The 21,058-nt window shown below is 56.0% G+C and overlaps 2 protein-coding genes across 13 annotated transcripts in view; one reads left to right on the top strand and one right to left on the bottom strand.

The window, feature by feature from the left end:
- POU2F2 (POU class 2 homeobox 2) overlaps positions 1 to 5,893 on the top strand; it is a 32,092-nt gene extending 26,199 nt beyond the window's left edge. For 4 of the 10 annotated variants that reach the window (XM_047077963.1, XM_047077965.1, XM_047077961.1 and 1 more), the window contains 8 exons: positions 1,131 to 1,292; positions 1,527 to 1,668; positions 1,759 to 1,907; positions 2,009 to 2,185; positions 3,460 to 3,526; positions 4,757 to 4,958; positions 5,103 to 5,176; positions 5,429 to 5,893. In XM_047077963.1, coding sequence (XP_046933919.1) covers positions 1,131 to 1,292; positions 1,527 to 1,668; positions 1,759 to 1,907; positions 2,009 to 2,185; positions 3,460 to 3,526; positions 4,757 to 4,958; positions 5,103 to 5,176; positions 5,429 to 5,760 — 1,305 coding nt within the window. In that variant the 3' untranslated portion in view covers positions 5,761 to 5,893. The remainder of the gene's footprint in view (positions 1 to 1,130; positions 1,293 to 1,526; positions 1,669 to 1,758; positions 1,908 to 2,008; positions 2,186 to 3,459; positions 3,527 to 4,756; positions 4,959 to 5,102; positions 5,177 to 5,428) is intronic. The other 6 variants (XM_047077966.1, XM_047077964.1, XM_047077968.1 and 3 more) reach the window with 3 other exon arrangements.
- A 9,333-nt stretch (positions 5,894 to 15,226) lies between these two features.
- ZNF574 (zinc finger protein 574) lies at positions 15,227 to 20,741 on the bottom strand. Of its 3 annotated transcripts, none has more exons than XM_047077958.1 (2): positions 20,601 to 20,741; positions 15,227 to 18,194 (listed from the first exon to the last, which is right to left on the bottom strand). In XM_047077958.1, the coding sequence occupies exon 2, from the start codon at positions 18,172 to 18,174 to the stop codon at positions 15,484 to 15,486; it is 2,691 nt and encodes an 896-aa protein (XP_046933914.1). In that variant the 5' UTR covers positions 18,175 to 18,194; positions 20,601 to 20,741; the 3' UTR covers positions 15,227 to 15,483. The 3 variants fall into 3 exon arrangements, with proteins under 3 accessions (XP_046933914.1, XP_046933915.1, XP_046933916.1); XM_047077959.1 differs by lacking the exon at positions 20,601 to 20,741 and adding an exon at positions 18,490 to 19,367; XM_047077960.1 differs by lacking the exon at positions 20,601 to 20,741 and adding an exon at positions 19,044 to 19,367.
- Between the last annotated feature and the right edge of the window lie 317 nt (positions 20,742 to 21,058).

Below are 21,058 nucleotides of genomic sequence, written 5' to 3'. Positions count from 1 at the left end.
TTTCAGAAAGCCCCCCAAATGTACGGACTAATACAGGGCTGAGCTGCAATTCTGAAATCCAAAATGCTTGGAAGACCAAGCTGTTTTTGTAATGTGAGACCAGAAGTCATTTGGCTGCCAAACCCCTCTGGACCTAGGGCAAGGAGTATGGCTTTCCTTCCTCCCTCCTGTGTGATAGTCCTGCTTTGCTGGGGGCTGTTAATGTGTTCAATTATGGGGTGATGCCTTGACCCTGATGGGGGGGTCACCTTATTTCTGATATGTGCCCATGTAGGCTTTCTAAAATCTGCAAAATTTCTGAATTCCAAAACACATCAGGCCCCAGCATTCAGGTAATGGATCAAGGATTTTTGTGACCAACGTGGCTGCACTCACCACCTGCTTCAGATCTTTTATTTTTAGGGAAGTGAAGCATTCCAGAGAGAGAGAGAGAGAGAGCAGTTGCTTCTTTGTAAATCCCCCAGTCACCCTCCCCATCTACTTTAAAAAATACTTTCACTTTAAAAAAGTAAAAATAAAAATACTTTCACTTAATTTGTAACCTTGAACCGGATTCTCCCAATAACCCCATGGGTTCAGTAGAGCAGCCACGATTATTTCCATCCTGCAGAGGGGAAAACGGAGGCCCAGGGAGATTTTAAGAAACTTGCCTGAGTTACCCTGGAATTCGGTAGCACAGTGCTTGATTCCCTGCCTGAGAGAAGGATAAAACCATGGCCCGCATCCCACCCCCCCCCCCGGGGGGGAAAAAGCCCTGAAATAGTTCATAGTTTTTGAAAGGGGTGTTAAAAAAAAATGGGTAGGAGGGAGCGTTGAAATCCGTAAAGAATCATGAAGGATTATTATTGAAGGAGCTGGCTGCTCCTTTCTGGGAGTTTGCAGGCTGGGGGTGGGGGTATGTGCAGAGAGTTCCAGGCAGTGAGAGGACCCTAGTGGAGAAGCAGAGTGTCTCTTTGCTGGGGACTGACAATGAGTGTGGATCAGCCTCCTGGGGACAGGTAGAGGAGAGTGAGCAGGAAGAGGCTGGACGGCAGGGAGGGAGGGAGGGAGGGAGGGGGAACCGCGCAGCCGTTGCTGAGCCCCATCCCGGTCCTCGGCCCTGCATCCCACCCTCCTGCCGACCCCACCAGGCCGTGACCCGCCCCACGCTGCCCGACCCGCACCTCTCGCACCCGCAGCCCCCCAAATGCTTGGAGCCACCATCCCACCCCGAGGAGCCCAGTGACCTGGAGGAGCTGGAGCAGTTCGCCCGCACCTTCAAGCAGCGCCGCATCAAGCTGGGCTTCACGCAGGTCTGGGGCCACCGGGCAGGACGGGCTATGGGCAGAGGGTGACCGGGCCTGGCCAGGTGGTGGGTGAGGCACGGGCCACGCCTCTCTTGGGCACCCGCTACCCAACTCCTGAGCCGGGGGGCGTGGCCAGGTGGTGGGCGGGCCGAGAGGCCAAAGTCGGCTAGTGGGCGGGGCCAGGGTGTGGCCCAGAGGTCTGGCCCTGACCGCCTTCCCATTCCCTCCTCACTGGGCCAGGGTGACGTGGGCCTGGCCATGGGCAAGCTCTACGGCAACGACTTTAGCCAGACGACCATCTCCCGTTTCGAGGCCCTCAACCTGAGCTTCAAGAACATGTGCAAACTCAAGCCCCTCCTGGAGAAGTGGCTCAATGACGCAGGTTGGGATTGCGCTGGGGCTCCCAGAGCGGGCGGCCGGCTGTGCGCGCGGGAGGCGCCCTCTCATGCTCCCCGTCTCCTCCCGGACACAGAGACTATGTCTGTGGACTCAAGTCTGCCCAGTCCCAACCAGCTGAGCAGCCCCAGCCTGGGTTTCGACGGGCTCCCCGGCCGGAGACGCAAGAAGAGGACCAGCATTGAGACAAACGTCCGCTTCGCCTTAGAGAAGAGTTTTCTAGCGGTGAGACCCCGGCCTCCAGGGCGGCCCTGACGGCCGGCGGGGATGGGGGCCGAGGAGGGAGGGGGTCGGACCTGCGGTTAACGGAGCCCTTCTGCCCGCAGAACCAGAAGCCTACCTCAGAGGAGATCCTGCTGATCGCGGAGCAGCTGCACATGGAGAAGGAGGTGATCCGCGTCTGGTTCTGCAACCGGCGCCAGAAGGAAAAACGCATCAACCCCTGCAGCGCAGCCCCCATGTTGCCCAGCCCGGGGAAGCCGGCCAGCTACAGCCCCCATCTGGTACCGAGAACGCTTCTGGGGGGGTGGGGGCATAAAGCTCTGGCAGGCTCTGGGAGACCCCCGCCCCTAGGCAGGCGCTTCTGTGAAGCCAGGCCTACTTGGTGGTCCACAGTGCCTGGCACGGAGGCAGGGAGACTCACCCTTGGGGACCGTCTGTCACATGGATAAAGCATAGTCACACAGGGACACAGTTTCCAAGGAACTGCGGTCTTATGTGAGAGATGCAGGCACCCGCAGACACACACCGACATAGCCAAAAACAGTTATCACCGGGCGGGGCCTCACAGGGATGGATCCCAGGTAGGGGATGGAGGTACTCCCACACACACAGGTTCACAACCACACAGAGGCAGGCAGGGACAGCATTACATACTGAGTATACACTCAGGCCCACCGCAGCACGCAGACCCACTCGGGATCAGACACACTGGGACACCCTTTCATTGCATCTAGTGTGGAAAGGGCTGCGACACTACAGCGAGGAACAAGGGGCCCAGAGGAGCGTCCCACCCCTCCCTGGTATGGAGGAAGAAGGGACCATCCGAGCTGAGTTATAAAGGACAAGGGAGAGGTAGCCAGCCCCGTGAAGCCCAGGCAAGGGGCTGCTGTGCAAAAAGGCCTGGAAGCCTGGGTGTGCTGAGCCCAATCTGAGGAACTCCAGTGCAATTTAATGTGGTTGGAGTGGGAATGTATATGTATATGAGTAGGGGTAGGGGATAGGCGGGGGCCAGACTCCCAAGTAACATGCTGAGGAGCTCGAACTTGAACCTTAGGCGGTGAGGAGCTGAGGAAGAGTTTTGAGCTGAGGAGGGAGAGGGTCACATTAAGAATGAGGTTTCTAGAGTTGATGGAAGCATGGGACTGGAGGCACGGAGGCCAAGAAGGAGGCTGCTGGGTGGTTCCAGAAAATCAAGGCAATGTGACATCCCAACACTCTGATGCAGAGACACCCCTGGTCATCATAACCCCCCCCACACACACACACATACACGTGCACGCGTGCACTTCAGACCTGCAACTGGTTGGTGTCAGAAGAGAGGTGGGGGAACACTCTCAGTTGATGATTATTTCCTCCCTGTGGCTCAGGATCACTTAGGAAGATGCTAAGATAGATATGATGGAAAGAACTTGGCATAATACAAGCATAGCATTGTGCCCAAAGCCCCTTCTCTCCCCAGCCTGGGGGCAGATGAACGGGGGGTCTTACCGTCAGAGAGTATCATGGGGGCTGCTGGGAAAGTGGCCTAACCATGCCTTCTTTCCTCTCTCCCCAGGTCACACCCCAAGGGGGCGCCGGGACCTTGCCATTGTCCCAAGCTTCCAGCAGTCTGAGCACAACAGGTCAGGGAGGGCAGAAGCCCGTGAGGGGGCATTGGGAGGACACGGTGCAGGCACCGGTTTTTCTAGTGGCTTAGGGTGCCTGTGGGCCTCAAGGCTGAGCTTGGGGATGAGGGAGGCAGGGGGCACAGAGGGGAGAGAGTGACCTTACCCCTCCTTGCGGGAGCAGTTCAGCTTTCATCTGCTCCAGGATTTCATATGAGAAAAGCTTGGGGTTGCTAAAAGTTGAACTTGGGTTCTGTTCCTGACATTTTAAACTATGTGAACTCCAGAAGTGACTTTACCTCTCTGAGCCTCAGTTTTTTATAAAATTATTGTGAATGTATAATACCTACAAAGCTATATACGTGAATATGTACATATAAGAGTGTGTATAAGTATTTGGGTGTGTGTAATACACACACACATATACACACGGCTACTTGTGCATAAAGCCCCCCTTGCTGCCTTCCTGGGGCAGGGCATGTGTAACAGGAGCCTGGCTGGCTCAGGCAATAGAGTAGCTCTTGATCTTGGGGTCGTGAGATCGAGCCCCGCATTGGGTGTAGAGATTACTGAAATAAATAAAGTAAAAAAGGGATAAAAGAAAAAAAACGCCATATTGATTTTTCTCATGTTAAGAAATAATAAGTGGAAGTTTATAAAGTAGTAAGGGTGTGCCTGGCACTATCTAAACTCTTTAGAAAGAATATTAACTCACTTTATCTTCAGGCCCTTTTAATGAAGTAGCTTCTATTATTATGCCCATTTTCCACATCAGGGAACTGAAGACCAGAGAGGTAAAGGCACTCGTCCAAGGGTACAGGTGGGGCATAACAGTCAGGAAATTGCTGCCTTGGCTGTCTGGCCTGAGTCTGGGCTCCGAGCCCCGTCCTCCTCGGCGCGCACAGCCGCAACCCCCTGCCTGGCCCCCAGAGGGAGCCACAGGGCGTGGTCTTCAGGGCGCCCGGTTCGGTCCGCCGGAGAGGGGGAGCCGGCGCTGAGGTTCGGGGCGGGGTTCGCACCGCGTGAGCGCACTGGGCACAGGGCTCGGCTCAGTGCATGGCAGCTGCTCACACTGCGATTAGCGGTTGCTGTCACCCACCGGGGCTGTGGGCAGAGAGGGCGGGAGGCCTGTCTGTTCCTCCGGAGGAGATACGAGCTGGGCCGCAAGACGAGCCGGAGTCGACCCGGGGTCCTCTGAGGAGGACGAGTGGAAGCTCAAGTCTCCATCTCTCTGTCTCTCTCTGGCAGTTACTACCTTATCCTCAGCTGTGGGGACGCTCCACCCCAGCCGGACAGCCGGAGGGGGTGGGGGCGGGGGCGGGGCCGCGCCCCCCCTCAATTCCATCCCCTCTGTCACTCCCCCACCCCCGGCCACCACCAACAGCACAAATCCCAGCCCTCAAGGCAGCCACTCGGCTATCGGCTTGTCGGGCCTGAACCCCAGCACGGGGTAAGTGGACGGCTGCAGTTAGGGAGGCTGTGGGGAGAGAAGCAGGGTCGCCGCCACCGCTGCTTCCCGGGTGGGAGCCGCGCCCCAGTTCTGCCGCCCGGCGGGTCCCTGCCCCTGCTAACGCCTCTGCTTTGCCTCTTGCAGAAGCACAATGGTGGGGTTGAGCTCCGGGCTGAGTCCAGCCCTCATGAGCAACAACCCTTTGGCCACTATCCAAGGTGCGTGCTGCCTCATGTCACTCCCATCGCCTCCAGCCTGGCCCCCTGGGGCCTCGAGCCCCCCCCCATTGCTGCTCCAGCCATGCCATCCTGCCCCTGCTCACTGCATCGCTCGCCTCTTCATACCCATCTCACCTTTGGGGAAGGTGTGAGGGGTGCTGATGGGGATCAGTGGGGCAGATTGGAAGACGGGACGCTGCGGGCAGGATGCCAGAAGGCGCCCCCAGCCCAGCTTCTCTCTCTCCCCACCAGCCCTGGCCTCTGGTGGAACCCTGCCCCTTACCAGCCTTGACGGCAGCGGGAACCTGGTGCTGGGGGCGGCCGGCGCGGCCCCGGGGAGCCCCGGCCTGGTGACCTCGCCGCTCTTCTTGAACCACGCTGGGCTGCCCCTGCTCAGCGCCCCGCCTGGCGTGGGCCTGGTCTCGGCAGCAGCTGCGGCCGTGGCAGCCTCCATCTCCAGCAAGTCTCCAGGCCTCTCCTCGTCCTCCTCCTCGTCCTCGTCCTCCTCCTCCACTTGCAGTGAGGCGGCAGCACAGACCCCTGGAGGCCCCGGGGGCCCCGAGGCAGGGTCCAAGCCCGAGTGAGGGCCCACCTTGCCTCCCCTCCTACTCCTCTGACCCCCACCTCAGTCCCCCGCCTGGGAAGAGGGCGAGGAGGCCAGCAGTGGTGGGGCGGAGGGTCCTTGGACAGGAGTGACAAGGGAGGAAAGACCAAAAACAAAAACAAAAAACCCCAACTAACCAAAAAAAAAAAAACACACACACAAAAAAAACCCAAACAAAACACACACACAAAAAGAAAGAAGGAAAGAAAATGAAAGAAACCAACCAACAAAAAAGAAACCAAAAATAATCACAACAGAAACCAGCTGCCCCAAAGGAACCAGAGGTGAAAAACAAAAACCAAAACCAAAAATCCCCCAACAAAACCAAACCAAAAACCAGTTGCGAGCCAGACCTCAGTGTGCTCACCCTCACCGCTACGACACCAAATACGAACCCCAGCCAGGGGCAGAGAAGCCTCTGCAGGGAGGACCTCGCGCCGAGCCTCTGGCTGTGGGGCCAACCCCCAACGTTGCCTCCCCCAGTGGGGGCCAGAGAAGGCAAAAGAGAATGTGCCAGCCTCCAGCCCCAGCCCCCAGCCCTGGGCCAGTGAAGACGGGGCACAGCCTGGGGCCGATGGGGTGGGCCCAGAACCACCCGCCAAATGTTCTTTTCCAGAAGGTGAAAGAGAAAGGGCCTGAACAACCTTACACCAAATATTCAGTAGCTTCATCCAAAGGATGTACAGAATTTTTAGCGTTGCGCTCAACAGAATGTGTCCCTACCATGTGTCCCCCCTTTCCCTCGACCCCCAACTCTCCCCACCTGGGCAGGGGGTCTCGCTTTAACCTCCTCCCCTCCCCCAGCCAGGGGAGAGTTCAGGGGCAGGCCTGGGATGACTTTTCAGCCCTTGTACCTCCCCCCTTTTCCCTTTGAAGGGTGGGCTAGGCTGTTTTGCGAAGTTCTAGCTCTCACATGTCCCCCCTCAACTCTGTCACCCTCCTCTGCTCTGGAATCTACCCCCCTCCCCAGCCCAGGGGAAGGTGGAAGCTTCAGGCAAGAGGGGATGAGGTGAGGGCATTCAAGTTGTCTTTTTTTCCATCCTCGTCTGTCAGTTTCCCTGAAAAAAAAAAAAAAATTCATATTCCAGTGCCTATCCGTGGGATCCTTCACGTTCTTTGACATTGACCAGAAACCAAAAAGAGAACTCACCTCGCTCTTCCCACCCTGTGCCCCTCTGATACTGGCAGATGCCTCTTCCTCTCCCCCCCCCACACATATATATACACGCACGCACCCCAGTGGTGGGGTTCCTCGAGGTGGCATCCCCATCAGGGTCCATGTGGCGGGGACAGTGCCATGATCTGTGGTCCCCATCCGAGAGGGCGCTGTGGTGGCCACCACTCCCACAAGACTTCCCTCGAGTGTTGGCTGGACCCCTGTTTGCCCAGCCCTGGACACATCTCGACGGACAGAGGAGAGACATCGCTGGGAGCCACTTTTGCCCTCCTGCTATTGTGGAGGCCAACAAAGTTTTGAACCAAAAAAACAAAAAAAACAAAAAAAACCAAACAAACAATAAATTAAAACTAGAAAAAAAAAAGAATTTATAGATATATATATATTTAAGGGAAAGAAGACGAGGACTCTTCAAGAATAAGAAGGAGCCGCGAGGTGGAACCAAGTCCCTGCGCCAGTGGTCCAGGCCCTTGGTCCCCAAGGCGGATGGAAGGACAGACGCTTCTTTCTCTTCACAAATACCTCATGGACGTCGTCTTCGGGAAAGCCGGAGGGGGAGGCTGGGGCAGGGCCTGTCCCTCAGCCAGGGCGGATGGAAGCGGGTGGGCAGGGCTGAGAGAGGGCGGTCAGGGACAGGGGTGAAGAGCCCCAAGCTCCCTGCCCCCCAATCAACTGAAAAAGCTTTAAAACAAAACAAAAGAAAACAAAACAGGAAGAAAGGAATGAGAAAGCAAAAAGAATGGACGAAGGAAAACGAACAAACTTTCGGGCGGTTTGATTCCTCCTTTGATTTCTTTTTCTGTTCTCTTCAGTCTGTTCTCTCTCTGCTTTCCTCTCTCCCTCTTCCTTCGCTTCCCTCTCACCCCTCTCAATCCCCACCTTGCTGTGTCTCTCCTCAAACCAAAGTGTTGCTGTGAAGGACGCGAGCCATGGAAATCAGAGGCCTGGCCCCCGCCGGGCAGCGCACACGGGAGCCAGAGGGTGCCGCTGGACACTCGGAGGAGAGGCGGACGCCGCCCTGGGCCCCGAGGCCTCAGCGTTCTCCCTTTCTTTCTTGTCTCCCTTCTCCCACCCGGGAGATGAAACTGTTGGGCTGGGCCACGGAGACGGCAGAGACTCGGCTGTTTCGGGGGTCTCGGGGTGCCTTGTCTGGGCAGCGGCGGAGTGGCCGCCCCTCCCGCCCTGGCACCGCCGGGCCTGGCGTGCCATCGACCCGTCCTCGCCGGAATGTAAGCTTCTCCGCTGAACCGACTCCCTGCCCTTACCCTACCTCTGAGTGTGTCCATTTTTATTTCCTGAAGAGAAGGGACTGGCGAGAGGGCCTGGGCCCCAGCCCAAGGGTGGAGAGGGGGGCCAAGGGCTCCTGAACAGATAGGAAGGACATTTGAGCAGAGCAAAGTGAAAGGAATTACGACCAAAAACCCCTCCGAGAAGACAGGCAGCATGGAAGGCATGGTGGAGATGACTCAGACAAAAACTATGATTCTAGACCAAAAAAACAAAAACAAAAACAAAAAACACACAAAAAAAAAAAAAACCAAAAAAAAAAAAAAAAGAAAAAGAAAAAAAAAAAAAGGAAAGAAAATCCAGGACTCACCACCACCCACTTCATCCTGCTTCCTCCCCATCAAGTCCTGCCACCTGGGACCTCTCCCCCACCCCGATGTGGGGGGAGTGGGGCAGAGAGGAGAGGAGGAAGCAGGGGGCAGGGATGGGGCCGATGCCCTGACACTGGTGGAGGGACCCCTGTGCAGCCGGGGGTGGTGGGGACCCTCCCCATCCAACCCCCATAACTGGGAAAAGAAAAACAAGAAAAAAAGAAAATTCCTGGGAGGGGAAAAATAACCAAATCCCAAGCTTTAACTACAGCTGTGAAACCAAATATTGGGAAGGGGGTGGGAGGGAGGGAGGGGCAAGTGTGCCCCAGGTCTCCCCCCTGGGCCCCCCTCCCCCGAGGACTCGAGATAAGGCACCAAATACCTCATAGAACTTTAATGTTAAAAAAAGGAAACCAAATATCGTTGGCTGGGGGCCAGCCAGGGCAAGGGGCTGGGGGGCTGGAGAGAGCCAGGGTTGGGAAGGTAATGGGGGAATTCATGCCCCCCACCCCGCTCTGCCCCTTCCACTCCAGTACCCCCTGTCTCGACTCCGGGAAACAAAACTATCTCATCGTTTTTATTTTGTGGTCTGTACAGAGCCTGTGTCCGTGTGTCTGTGTGTGAGCGAGAGAGTTGGGGGGCTGGGGAACTTTATGTGGAGGATGGGGAGGGAGACCCCAAACCAGGCTCTGGGCTAGGTGAGATGTCTGAGGTGGGGGGCCAGGGGCCTGGGCTAGAAAGAGAGGAAGATGAGTGGATTGGAGAAAGGGGGAGCCTTCTGAATTTCTCTTCTCCCCAGCCCTGACCTCCTACTTGAGGGAGGGACAGAGAATGGGTCTACCCTAATGGTGGGCCTTTTGTGCCAAAAAAAAAAAACAAAAAAAAAAAGAAAAAAAAGAAATGCCAGTAACTAAAACACCTCTCTCTGTTCTCTTCTGGGAGGGTGGGGGCTGGAAATGGGAGGGAGGGGCTGGGGGTATAAGTGGGGGTGGGTGGAAATGGGGAACCCAAACCCTGTATGAGTTGAGGCTAAGATCAGGAGTGGGGGGTGGGGGAAGGGTATGAGTTTCCCAGACATCTTCTCCCTTGGGAGGGCCAAGAGAGGGTCTCCAAGCCCCTTGCCCTGGGAAGACAGGGTAAGGGATTAGCCAAGTAGGCGACTGACCTCTTGACCTGACTAATTTCCTGGCCCACCCGAATCCCAGGGTGCCTCTCTCTCCCTTTAGCCCAGGGTAGGGGGAACTGAGTGAGAGAGAGAGAGTGAGACAGACTGAGCAAGATTGAGACACGCGGGCCCCCACTGGCCTCTGAGTGGGAAAGGCAAGTGCGAGAGATAAAGGCCTCCAAGAGAAAAAAGAAACAAACCAAAGATTTAACCATTAAAAAAAAAAAAAAAAACCCACAGACAACTCCGCTACCTTTTTATACGTTGGAAAAAAAAGTGAAAAAAATTAAAAAATAAAAATTAAAAAAAATACACAAAAACTCCAAGCCGCAGTTCCTGCGTGCGGTTTGAACTTTGACCTCAGCAGTCTCCAAAGCAAGATGACGATGACAAAGGCGAAAAAAAAAAAGAAAAAATAATGTATATTTTTAAGTATTTGTCCTTGAAATGTTAGCTCCTTGTTAAACAAACACAAAAAGGAGAGCAAAATCTAGAGAGAAGTGTTGCTGGGACGGAGACAACTATTTACTATGTCTGTGACCCCTCCCTACTGCCTCCCCATCCTCTCCTCTATCCCTGCTGCCCCTCCCCCAGCCTGTCCTCCAAGCCCAGGGGCTCAGTATTTATTTATTTACATAATTGCAGGGTGACTGGGGGCCTCTCTCCACTTGTAGAGAGGGCCTTTGGATCATGGTGGGGTGGGAAAGGGGCAAGGAGTCTTTGGGGGAAAAGCAGGGGCCTGATCTTTGATCAACTCCTCTCTCTGCTAGCTCCTTTCTGGCTTCTTATCCCACTGCTGCCACCACCAGCTCCCAAATCCAAGCCTGGAATAGGGCAAGATGACCACCCACCTTGTAAAGATCTGAGTGGCTCAGCCCTTTCTGGGGTGGGTGTCTCTCACCTACTCATTCAGATGACCAGGTTGGAATGGGGAGGGGTGGAGGTGGCTAGTAGTGGGCAAGGGAGACCAGGAAGGGCATCTGGAAATTGAGTAGGCCCTGGAGGAGACCTGCCTTTCATCCGTTCTCAGCAAGTTAGCCCCACTTTCAGTTCTGTCTGACCCCTGTGTTGGTAGCCCCTCCCTCCCCATCCTGTCCCCCCCACCCTGTCTCTTCTCGTGGTAGCGGGTTAGCGTTTCAGTGTTCTTAACTCCAATCTGCTTGTTCATTGTACAATGTGCTTCTTTTAAGGCCCCATTTTTGTAACTTGAGTGTGTCATTCATCTGAACAACATCAAAAAATAAAAAAGTAAAAACTGTACAGAGAGAAACGCTGCCTGCTCTCCCTTGGTCTCCTCTGTGTTCTGGGAAGGGTGGTGGGTACATGTGTGCTATGGAGGGGAGGGCTTTACTTCTGTCCAAACAGTAAATGTTTCAGAAGGAGGGCCCAAACCAGGTTCTCACGAATCAGAAGACCTAAGTCTCAGAATTTAGGATGAATTCAAACGTCTGGATTCGTTTCTCAGTTCTGCCATTTTATAGATATGTGACTTTTCATATATAACCTTCGATGTCCTTCTCATCTGTGGGGTTTGTGGAATTAAATGAGATGATGATGTAATAAGTGCTTAGAACAGATCTCTAGCACACGGTCTTCAATAGATGAGAACTATGGGAAAGTCAGGAAACCGGTGAGTCCTCCCCCACTTCCATCCCCAGAGGACCAGCAAGACCCTTTCAAAACAGTCGACTTCGAAGTTGTCTGGTGGTCCAGGGCACGCTCTTCTTCAGAGTGACATGAACTCATTCACTCAAATTTTTGTGCCCAGCTTGACTACGTCAATTGGCAAGAACAACGGCTTCACAGGCCAGGCCACGGGCTGATCCCCACGACCTCACCACTGAAAATCAGAAACGGTGTCAACAACTGGGTTTTCTCACTGGCACCATGTCACCTTGTCATTGTTCCATCCTCTGATGTACGCTTGGCATACGGATGCTGGTATTCTGCAAACTCAACTGTAGGGGATGGGGGAGACAGGAGAAAGGAAGAATTGAAGAGGGGCTGGATCACTTGGACGAAAAGTATTAATTAGCACTGCCTCGTTTGGGCAAGACTGAAAGAATAAAAAAGCACCTCCCCGGTTCCCAAGGTAAGTCTGGAAGGATGGGGAAGTGGGATGTTGGTACAGAGGAAGGTCATTTGGTCCAGCCCCTTCCTGTAGGGTCGTGCGGTCAGAACCATACAGACTTAAGTTCCTTGTCACCCAGGCTATCCAGTGACGAGCACAGACAGCACACCTGAGAGCACTCTTTAGAGTTGAACTTGCATCCACTTGCAGCCCCGTGAATGTGCCCGGCGGCACCACATGCCCTCCCTTGTACAGTCGTACTCGGGCCTCTTGTCAGGAGCATAGCAGGCACTAGAGGACCACCATTCTGTTCCCTTGACATTTCTGCATAGGCAAGCCTTCCACATCCAACTAAAAATGGATGATTCAGGATCTTTAGAGTGATCAGCAAGTCGCCTGCATCAGAATTGGTGTTTTTATTTACGTTTAAAGATTTTACTTTTAAGTAATCTCTACACTCAATGTGTGCTTGAACTTATAACCCTGAGATCAAGAGTTGCACACTCAGGGTGTCCGGGTGGCTCAGTTGGTTAAGCGTCCGGCTCGATTTCGGCTCAGGTCGTGATCATGCGGTTCGTGGAGTTCTGTGCTCTGTCAGCACAGAGCTTGCTTGGGATTCTCTCTCTCTGCCCCTCACCCTGCGCTTTCTGTCTCTCAGAATAAATAAACTTAACAAGTCACATGCTCTACTGAGCCAGCCAGGCACCCCAGAATTGGTGTGTTTAAAATGCAGATTCCTGGATCTCATCCACCCGTTTGCTGGATCTGAATCTCTAGGGGAGGGGGGCCTGGGTGGCTCAGTCGGTTGAGCGTCTGGCTTCAGCGCGAGTCATGATCTCATCGTTCACAAGTTCGAGCCCCATGGGCTCTGTGCTGACTGACAGCCTGGAGCCTGGAGCCCACTTCGGATTGTGTCTCCCTCTTTCTCTCAAATATAAACATTAAAAAAATCAATCTCTAGGGGAATTGCCTAATAAACATTAAAGTTCAAGAACTTTTGCCTGCCCAGGGCGCCTCAGTCGTTAAGCATCGGACTTTGGCTTAGATTGTGATCTTACAGTTGGTGAGTTGGGAGTCCCACACTGGATGAGCTTGAGCCCCGCTTCGGGTAAAAACACAAGCCCCGAGTGAGCCCCACTTCTCTCTCCCTCCTCTCTGCCCCTCGCTCACTTGTGCCCCCACCAAAAAAAGAAACTTTGCCTAACTCAAAACCCAGCATCCAACAAGGGCTTGATTAGTCCACCGTTTTGTTTAATTTTTATTTATTTTTCAGAGAGAGAGAGAGCAAGAGCAGGGGAGGGGCAGAGAGAGAGGGAGACATAGAATCCAAAGCAGGCTCCGGGCTCTGAGCTGTCAGCACAGAGCTCAACGCAAGGCTCGGACTCACAAATCGAGAGATCATGACCCAAGCTAAAGTCAGAAGCTTAACCGAATGAGCCACCCAGACGTCCCATGCCACCCTTTTTAAGACAGTAGTAGTTCAACTGAGGACCATCAAGTTTCAGCAGAGTGACGGTGAACAATGAGTCTTGTTTTCATTTAGAAGCTCTGAAAAAGAACCACAATTGAGGAAGGGTGATCATCCCACAGTCACAGAGCCATTCTTCTCTGCTGAATCTTGGAGTCAACCAGCACTCTCAGGGTCCGCCCCCACCCCCACCCCCTTCCTGTCCCTTTTGACTTAACCTTATCTTTATCTGGTTTGGCAAGGATAAATCCTCCAATTGTTCTAAGCACTTATTCGATAGGACTTTCAGGATGTTGCAGCTCTTCTTGAGGAGGCAGTTTGAGAATGAACCTTTACGTGGGGATTAAAGGGGATCTAGCATGCTGGGCTAAGATGGCTTGAGTCCTTTCTGCAGGGTATGAGGTCACTCAAAGATGGTGCCCACGAGCAACACGCTCTGAAACAACTACTTAACACATAATTGCTCTTCATTAGGAGCTGTCTGGTTGTCAAACAGGTTGAACTTTTATTTTTCCTTTTTAATGTTTATTTTTGAGAGAGACCGCGTGAGCAGAGGAGGAAAAGAGAGAGAGGGAGACACAGAATCCGAAGCAGGCTCCAGGCTCTGAGCCGTCAGCACACAGCCTGACGTGGGGCTCCAACCCAGGAGCCACGAGATCATGACCTGAGCCGAAACCGGACGCTCAACTGACTGAGCCACCCAGGGGTCCCTGAACTTTTTGCAGTAAAATGAGGCTTATGTAGTAAAATCTCTATTACTGGTTACGAGATTTGGCTTCTAGCTCTGGTCTACCACCTATGTGGTCTTGATAAGTCTTCCCTCTCTCAATCTCTCGTTTTCACCTGAACATAAGACAAAACCAATGTAGGTCTCTGAGCCCAGTGCCCAGAGGCGACGGGGCTGTTGAGGGGGTGTTCAGAGTAACAGGGTCTGAGTGGACAGCTCTCAGGCCTCCCTCTTCCTGGTTTCCATACAAACGGTTTCCCTTCACCTCTCATTTATTAGGGTCCCAAATAAGAATTTTCTCCAACACAAAGACTGAAATGACTTTGGCGGGGCTTATTTTTCTTGGGCTGCGGCTCAAGCAAAGCAACTGGACATTCCCACCAGTCACCATCATCCTTCTCGACCGCCCTCTCCTAAGTAAAAGGCATTAGACTGTGGAGAAAAGCAGAAGGGTGATAAAACCAGATGAAACTAGGCTTAAATTCAAGCTCTATCCTATGTGGGTTGGATGACCTTGGGTAAATCACCTCACTGCTTCTGACTTCAGACTCCTTCCCTGCAAAATGTTCCCCTCACAAGAGGAGTATGATTATGATAAACATGTAAGTACTAGAAGTAAACTAGACGTTCAAATACCAGCCAGTCACTCAAACCACCCCTCTCCCCACGTCTACTAGTTAAGACAGAATCCCATTCTAGGTAGGTGTCAAGGCAGCTCCCCTTATGAGGCTGTCCACCCCCAGAATCGGAGTTCTCCAACTCCACAGCTGGGTCTGGTCCCAGGAGCCACCTTCTTCTGCCCTGGAGATCATACCTTTCGGACCTGCGTTTGCCCTCAGGGATCCAGTGAGACAACCAGATGGCTTTGAGGGAGATGGCTCACATCAGGCCAAGAATGGGGGTGCAGAAGGGGCAAAAAGAAATCTGAAGACTTTTCCCAATGTTCCTGCCACCAATTGAAACAGCTTCAGGCTTTTCTATGGGGCTGTGGGGACCTCTAGTGGCAAGACAGCTACGCTTCTTCCCCTGGAGCACCAGGGTGATATCCCCGCTCCCTGAGCCACACCCTTGGACTCCACGTCCTCTTTCCACTCAGCAAATGTCCACTGAGCTCCTACCACTTGCCAGGCCCTGTTCCAGGTGCTGAGAACACAGCCATAAAAGCTCAGACCCAAGAACCTGGGCTCATGGCTCCCAAATCCCACCCCACACAGCTGGGCCAGACAGAAACACATAAACGTCCAACTCAGTCTTTATTGACTGTTCCATCTTGGGACCACCAGTGCTAAAAGGTGGAAGGTGGGGGGGGGCACCTTTACGCACATCAAGGACCCCAGAGCAACCCCCTCACAAGAGAGAATAAATCCAGTTACAGAACTTACACGGCTGTTGGGAGAGATGGAGAGAGGGGCACGGTATCTACAGATTTGAGGGAATGCTGGAGGAGGTTCTTCAGCAACGGGACATGGCGGTGCTGAAGGGGGAGAAGGGACGGGGTCAGCCGCTGATCTGGACCCCCTCGGCCTCAGCCAGAGGGTAGATCTCGATGGCCTCCACCAGGGGCAGCGCCTCTGCCGCAGTCTCCATGACGGCCAGCCCCACGGCAGCCTCCGCCTCTGCCAGCTGCTGGCGCACGGCGGCCTGATGCTGCTGCTGGTGGGTCTTGCGGTGTTTCCACAGGTTGGAGAAGGAGCGGTAGCTCTTGCCACAGTCTGGGCACGAGTAGGGCCGCTCACCTGTGTGAATGCGGCGATGCTCTGCCAAGCGCATGGAGATGGCGAAGGCCTTGCCACACACCTCGCAGGCAAAGGGCCGCTCGCCTGTGTGCAGGCGCCGGTGGTCCTTCAGGTGGGTGCTCTGGCGGAAGGCCTTGCCGCAGTCCGGACACGGGTACGGCCGCTCGCCCGTGTGGATGCGCCGGTGTACCTGCAACGACGTCTCTGTACTGAACAGCTTCTTACACTCGCTACACTCCAGGCCCCGGCGTCGGGCCGGGGCCGCGGGGGCCGCGGGGGCCGCGCCCCCCAAGGCGGTCGGGGCGGCCACAGGCGTGCGAGCGGCCCGAGGGGCCCGAGGGGCAGGGGGCTCCTTAGCCAGGACCTCTCCGGGCCCGGCAGCCGCGTGCGCCGCCTCGTGCGCCTGCAAACGGGCAGCCGAGCCCACTTTCTTGCCGCAGGTGCCGCACTCGAAGCGCCGCGGGGCCTGTGCGGCAGCAGCCGCGCAGCGGTGCTCGCGGAGCCGCAGCGAGGAAGGGAAGGCGGCCCCGCAGGATGGGCAGCGGTGGGGCTGGCGCCCAGCGTGGGCCACGAGCTGGTGCACCTCCAGCAGCCGGCGCAGCAAGAAGGAGCGGGGGCACTCGCGACACTTGTAGGGGTACTCGCCCGTGTGGTGGTAGCGGTGCATGAGCAGGCGGTAGGGGCGGTGGAAACGCACCCCGCACTCCTGGCAGCGGTAGGGGAAGTGCTGGGCGTGCACCAGGCGATGCTGCCTCAGGGTGGAGCTCTGCGTGAAAGCCTTGCCACAGTCCCCGCACCGGTAGGGCCGCTCCCCCGTGTGCGTGAGCCGGTGGCGTGCCAGGTTGGCGGGCGAGTTGAAGGGCTTGGAGCAGTCCGGGCAGGGGAAGGGCCGCTCGCCCGTGTGCGTGCGCAGGTGGTTACGCACGTGAGACTTCTTCTTGAACATCTTGCCGCAGATGCCACACTTGTGTCGCCGCTCCAGCCGGTGCACGAAACGCTGGTGCCGGGTCAGCTGCAACGCCTTGCCAAATTCGCGGCTGCACAGGAGGCAGCGGTAGGTGCCTGGGGCGGCGGGCCCTCCCGGGCTCTCTTCGGTCACAGGGGGCTCCGGGGCGTCTCCGTCTCCAGTCTCTGCTGCGGCTGGCTCAGGGAAACCGATGACAGGCTCCTCTGGCGGGACTGGTGTTGTGGGCAGAGGGACACCCCCGGCCCCGTGCGTACGCCGATGATACAGGAACTTGGTGAGGTTGACAAACGTCTTTCCACACGGACACGAATGCAGAGGATTCGGGGTGTGGGCTCGCCGGTGGGCCAGGAGGAGGGCCTCGGTGCCAAAGGCCAGGCCGCAGTCCACGCACAGGAAGTGAGACTCGCTGCTGTGGTCTCCAAGGTGCTGGTCCAGACTGGAAGGGCTGGGGAACACACGACTGCACAGAGGGCACTTAAAGACACCCTCCCGGTGACTCCGCAGGTGCTGCTGTAGCTGGTGAGGGGAGAGAAAGAGCTGGTCACAGGCGGAGCAAAAGAGCTCCTGGGCGGCCGTCCCGCCCGGCTCTCCGCTGTTGTTCCTGCGGGCCTTGCGCCCCCGGCGATCGCGCCCAACGGCTTCACCGTTGCGCAGCTCGTAACTGTGGTCAGAGGACGGCAGGGGATCAGGCTGAGACGCGGGCACCTCTGCAGGGGACGGAGTCAGGGTGTCCTGCTGCAAGGCAGGCTCCTCGGCCTCCGGGGCAGGAGCAGGGAAGTGGGTGGCCTGGTGTTCCAGGAAGTCGGCCGGAAGCTGGAAGAGCTGGGAGCACTCGGAGCATTTGTAGAGGAGCAGCTCCACCTCAGTCACCACCTCAGCGGTGGTGGCAGCAGCAGAAGGGACAGCGGCCCCCTCCCCACCCTCTTCTGCCTTGCGGTATGAGTGCTCCACAGCCACGCGGGCCTGGCCCACAGGGGGCCCCAGGACAACCGGGGACCCCAGGACAACCGGGGCCGGAGGCTTGGTGGGAGTACCCCGGAGGTGCGTCTGCCGGTGGTTCAGCCAGAGCTCCTGGCTGGCGAAGAGAGCCTTGCAATCCACACACTCGTAGTGGATGGTACTAGAGCTCAGGGCAGGTGCCTTGGGTGGTGGCTCTGCTGGCACTGCCTCCTGGGGAGCCATCATCTTCAGGTGCAGCTCCTGGTGCTCCAGAAGCTGGCTGGGCGACATCAGCAGCTGCCCGCACTCTAGGCACTGGTACTGGCTCTCCTGCACCAGGGTCTGATAGAGGCCCGTGCCGGAAGCTGCCTCTGTGGCTACAGTGACTCCAGGGTCAGCCACGCCCACCAGCTCAAAGTGCTGCTGAGGCACATGGGAGTTCTGGTGCATGAGCACCTCCTCCAGGGATCCATACAGCTGGTTGCACTCAGAACAGACATAGCGGTGCTCAATGTACAGGACCGTCTCCTCCGACTCCTCAGTCATGGTGGCAGTGAGGCCCTGGGCTGTGAAAAGAGGGAGGTGGAGACAAAGCACAGCTAAACTAGCGTTTCTTCAGTCCTTCCCAGGGACGATTCCTTCCCTTCATCACCCACCGAAACCTTAGATGTACCTTACCCTCGGACTTGTTTCCGTTTTCCACTCCCACCCCCCCACCTAACAATCCTTCCTCTCCTGCACACACAAGACCAAGCGCAACACCTCCCAGCGGTCCCTTCCCAGAATCTACCCTCCTCACCTCTGAACCAACACGCATCAAACTCCACCCACCAGATCCTTATAACCTGTCCAACCCCTCACCTCCCGTGCCTCACAGCTGGCCCACAGCCACGCACATCACACAGGAGCCTGTGTCTTCTCCACTCAAACCTCCTTCCACTGACTTCCTCTTCTTACCAACTTGCTACCCCATTCCCGCTCCCAGGTGCCCGGGAGCGTCCTCACAGGCCCTGACCGTTGCCACTTCTCCCAGCCTCACTCCCCCTTTGTTCCCTCCCCCAGGTTCCTGACTTCTATTTACACCCAGAGGACTGCCACAGGGGCCCGCCACTTTCAGGGCCTTCACAGGGTACAGTCCCTCTCCTTTACCCCCAACATCTAGTATACACGGTCTCTCCCTCTGGTGCCCAGACTCCTCAAACTCTCCCTTCCCTCAATCAACTTGTCTCATGTTGGCCTAACCCATCACATTTTACACTTTTTCCCCCTTCACCACTCCCCATGATACCCAGATCCCCGACTTCAAATTTCTCTCTATATACCAAAGCCCTCTCCTACAACCCAACCCCCATCCAGATTACCCAGCCCCATTTCAAAAGCACCTAACCCTTTCTTCACACCTGGATTCTACTCACCACCCTAATTCAAGACACTCTTCACCGTAATTACCTCTTCTTTACGCTGAGACCTCACCTACAATCCTTATGTCCTCTCCGGTACCCAGATCCCCTCTTCACATTGACTTAAATGCCTCATCTTCATACACAACCACCCCAACCACTATGGGGATACCCACACCCCTCTTCATGTCAACTTCAGCTCCTCTTCTTTACAAAATGACCCACCCTAACCCATCTCAGGGATGCCCACATACCACCTTCACATCAACTTAAACCCTTCCTTACAAACCCACGCCAGGGACACCCAGACCCTCTTTCGCATTATTAACCTAGTATTTTCTTATTTGCAAAAAAGACCCCACCCTCCCTCCCTAACCCATCTAGGGACGCCCAGATCCCCTCTTCATATCAACCTAAGCCCCTCTTCTTTGCAAAAAGGCCAAACCCACCCTAACCCACTCCAGCGATAATCAGACCTCCTCTTCATTAACAACTTAGTTTCTCTGCTTTGCAGAAAGATCTCTGCAGAAAGATAACGCAATCCAGGAATATCCAGACTACCTCTCACAGAGCCTTAAAACTTTCACGCATACTTTTCCTACTACCCAAAACCCCTTTAGAAATACTCATACCCTATCTTACTATTACAACGAATCCCTCCAGCCCCCAACCCAGAGGATAGCCAAACCCCTCTTCCTTACACCCAGAACCCTCTCACCAGCTTATTACCCCGGGGATACCCAGACCCCCAACTTCTTGTCAGCCTAACATCTCATTCTCATTCCAGAGATACCAAGACCCTCCCCCATCCAGCACACCGATACCCAATTCCTATTCTTCATCTGACCGAATTCCCTACTTTTCAAAACATTACCTCTACCCAACCTATCCTGGGGACACCCACCCTTTTTACATAACATAACCCTATGCACAGAGACTCCTCTCAGCCCATTCCAGTGGTATCCACCCCCCTTTGATTTAACTCCTTTTCACGTTAACGTAACCCCATTCTCCACACTCGGACCTCGCCCTCAACTCTAAATCTCCCCTCCAAGGATATCCATTTGCTACCATCTTTTCACACCAAATCCCTGTCACTGGTCTGATTCCTTACAAGCATAACTAGGTTTTCTCTTTATGTTAACTTCATTACCTCTTTCCTCACGCCCTACCCCCCTCCCCGGACACCCAGGCCGCCTCTAACCTTCCACCCCACCCCCCTCCGGTCCTAGACGGCCCGCGGCCAGACCGTGGCCCCGATGAGCCTTGGAGCCTCTCCTAGAGGCAGCCCAAACGCCTCCCTTCCCACCCAGGCCCCTCCCAGCCCCTCGCCCGAGCCTCGCCCCTCCTCACTGGGACCGTCACACGACTCTAGCCCCTTTTACCACCCCCGCCCCCGGCCCGGCCCCCGCCCCGCCGCCCGCGCGCCCGGCCGGCCGTTGGTGCCGCTCCGCCCTCCCCGCCCGGCGCGCGTCCCCTCCGGCCCTCAGTGCGCAGGCGGGGTGGCACGGGGAGGCCAGGAGGGGGGGAGGGGGAGCCAGGCCGGCTTTCCGCGCGCCCGCCCGCACTCACCCGCCTCCGCCGTCTCGCACGCCCCGGGCCCAGGCCCGGGCCGCAACTCCCCTCGCGCGGCCACCCTAGCGCTGCGCCCTCTCTAGCTCCCGCCGTAGCCTCTCGTCTGCTCCGCAGCCTCGCTCTCGCCCCCAATCGCCCTCAGCAACGCCCCGCCTACCTTCCTTCTCGGCCGCTCCGCGAACGGCCGAACGCGCCCAATCAGCGCCTGACTGGCTCCTGCCGTTCGACCAATCGACGCTCACGTCTCTGAGCCTTGGGCCAATAGTATGGATCGTCGGGATCCTTCGCTGTGCCCAACCAATCCTCTAGCGATGTTCCCTCACCGGCCAGCCCCGGGGTTGATAGTGCCCGCCCCCTTAAGCCCCCTGGAGGATGCGCCTCCTCCAGCTCCTCGTCGACTCCGCCTGACGCCTGAAGGAGGGAGGGCCGCGCGGTGACGTCAGGCGGCGGAGCGA

Source organism: Lynx rufus, unplaced genomic scaffold, assembly GCF_022079265.1.
Source record: "Lynx rufus isolate CCGP_SWC_20201006 ecotype Redwood Valley unplaced genomic scaffold, mLynRuf1.p SCAF_16, whole genome shotgun sequence".
Classification (NCBI taxonomy): domain Eukaryota; kingdom Metazoa; phylum Chordata; class Mammalia; order Carnivora; family Felidae; genus Lynx; species Lynx rufus.
This window is presented reverse-complemented; position numbering and strand designations above follow the sequence as displayed.

Excerpts from the sequence above, each read along its gene's own strand:
- ZNF574 (XM_047077958.1), bottom strand. The coding sequence starts at position 18,174 with ATGACTGAGGAGTCGGAGGAGACGGTCCTGTACATTGAGCACCGCTAT.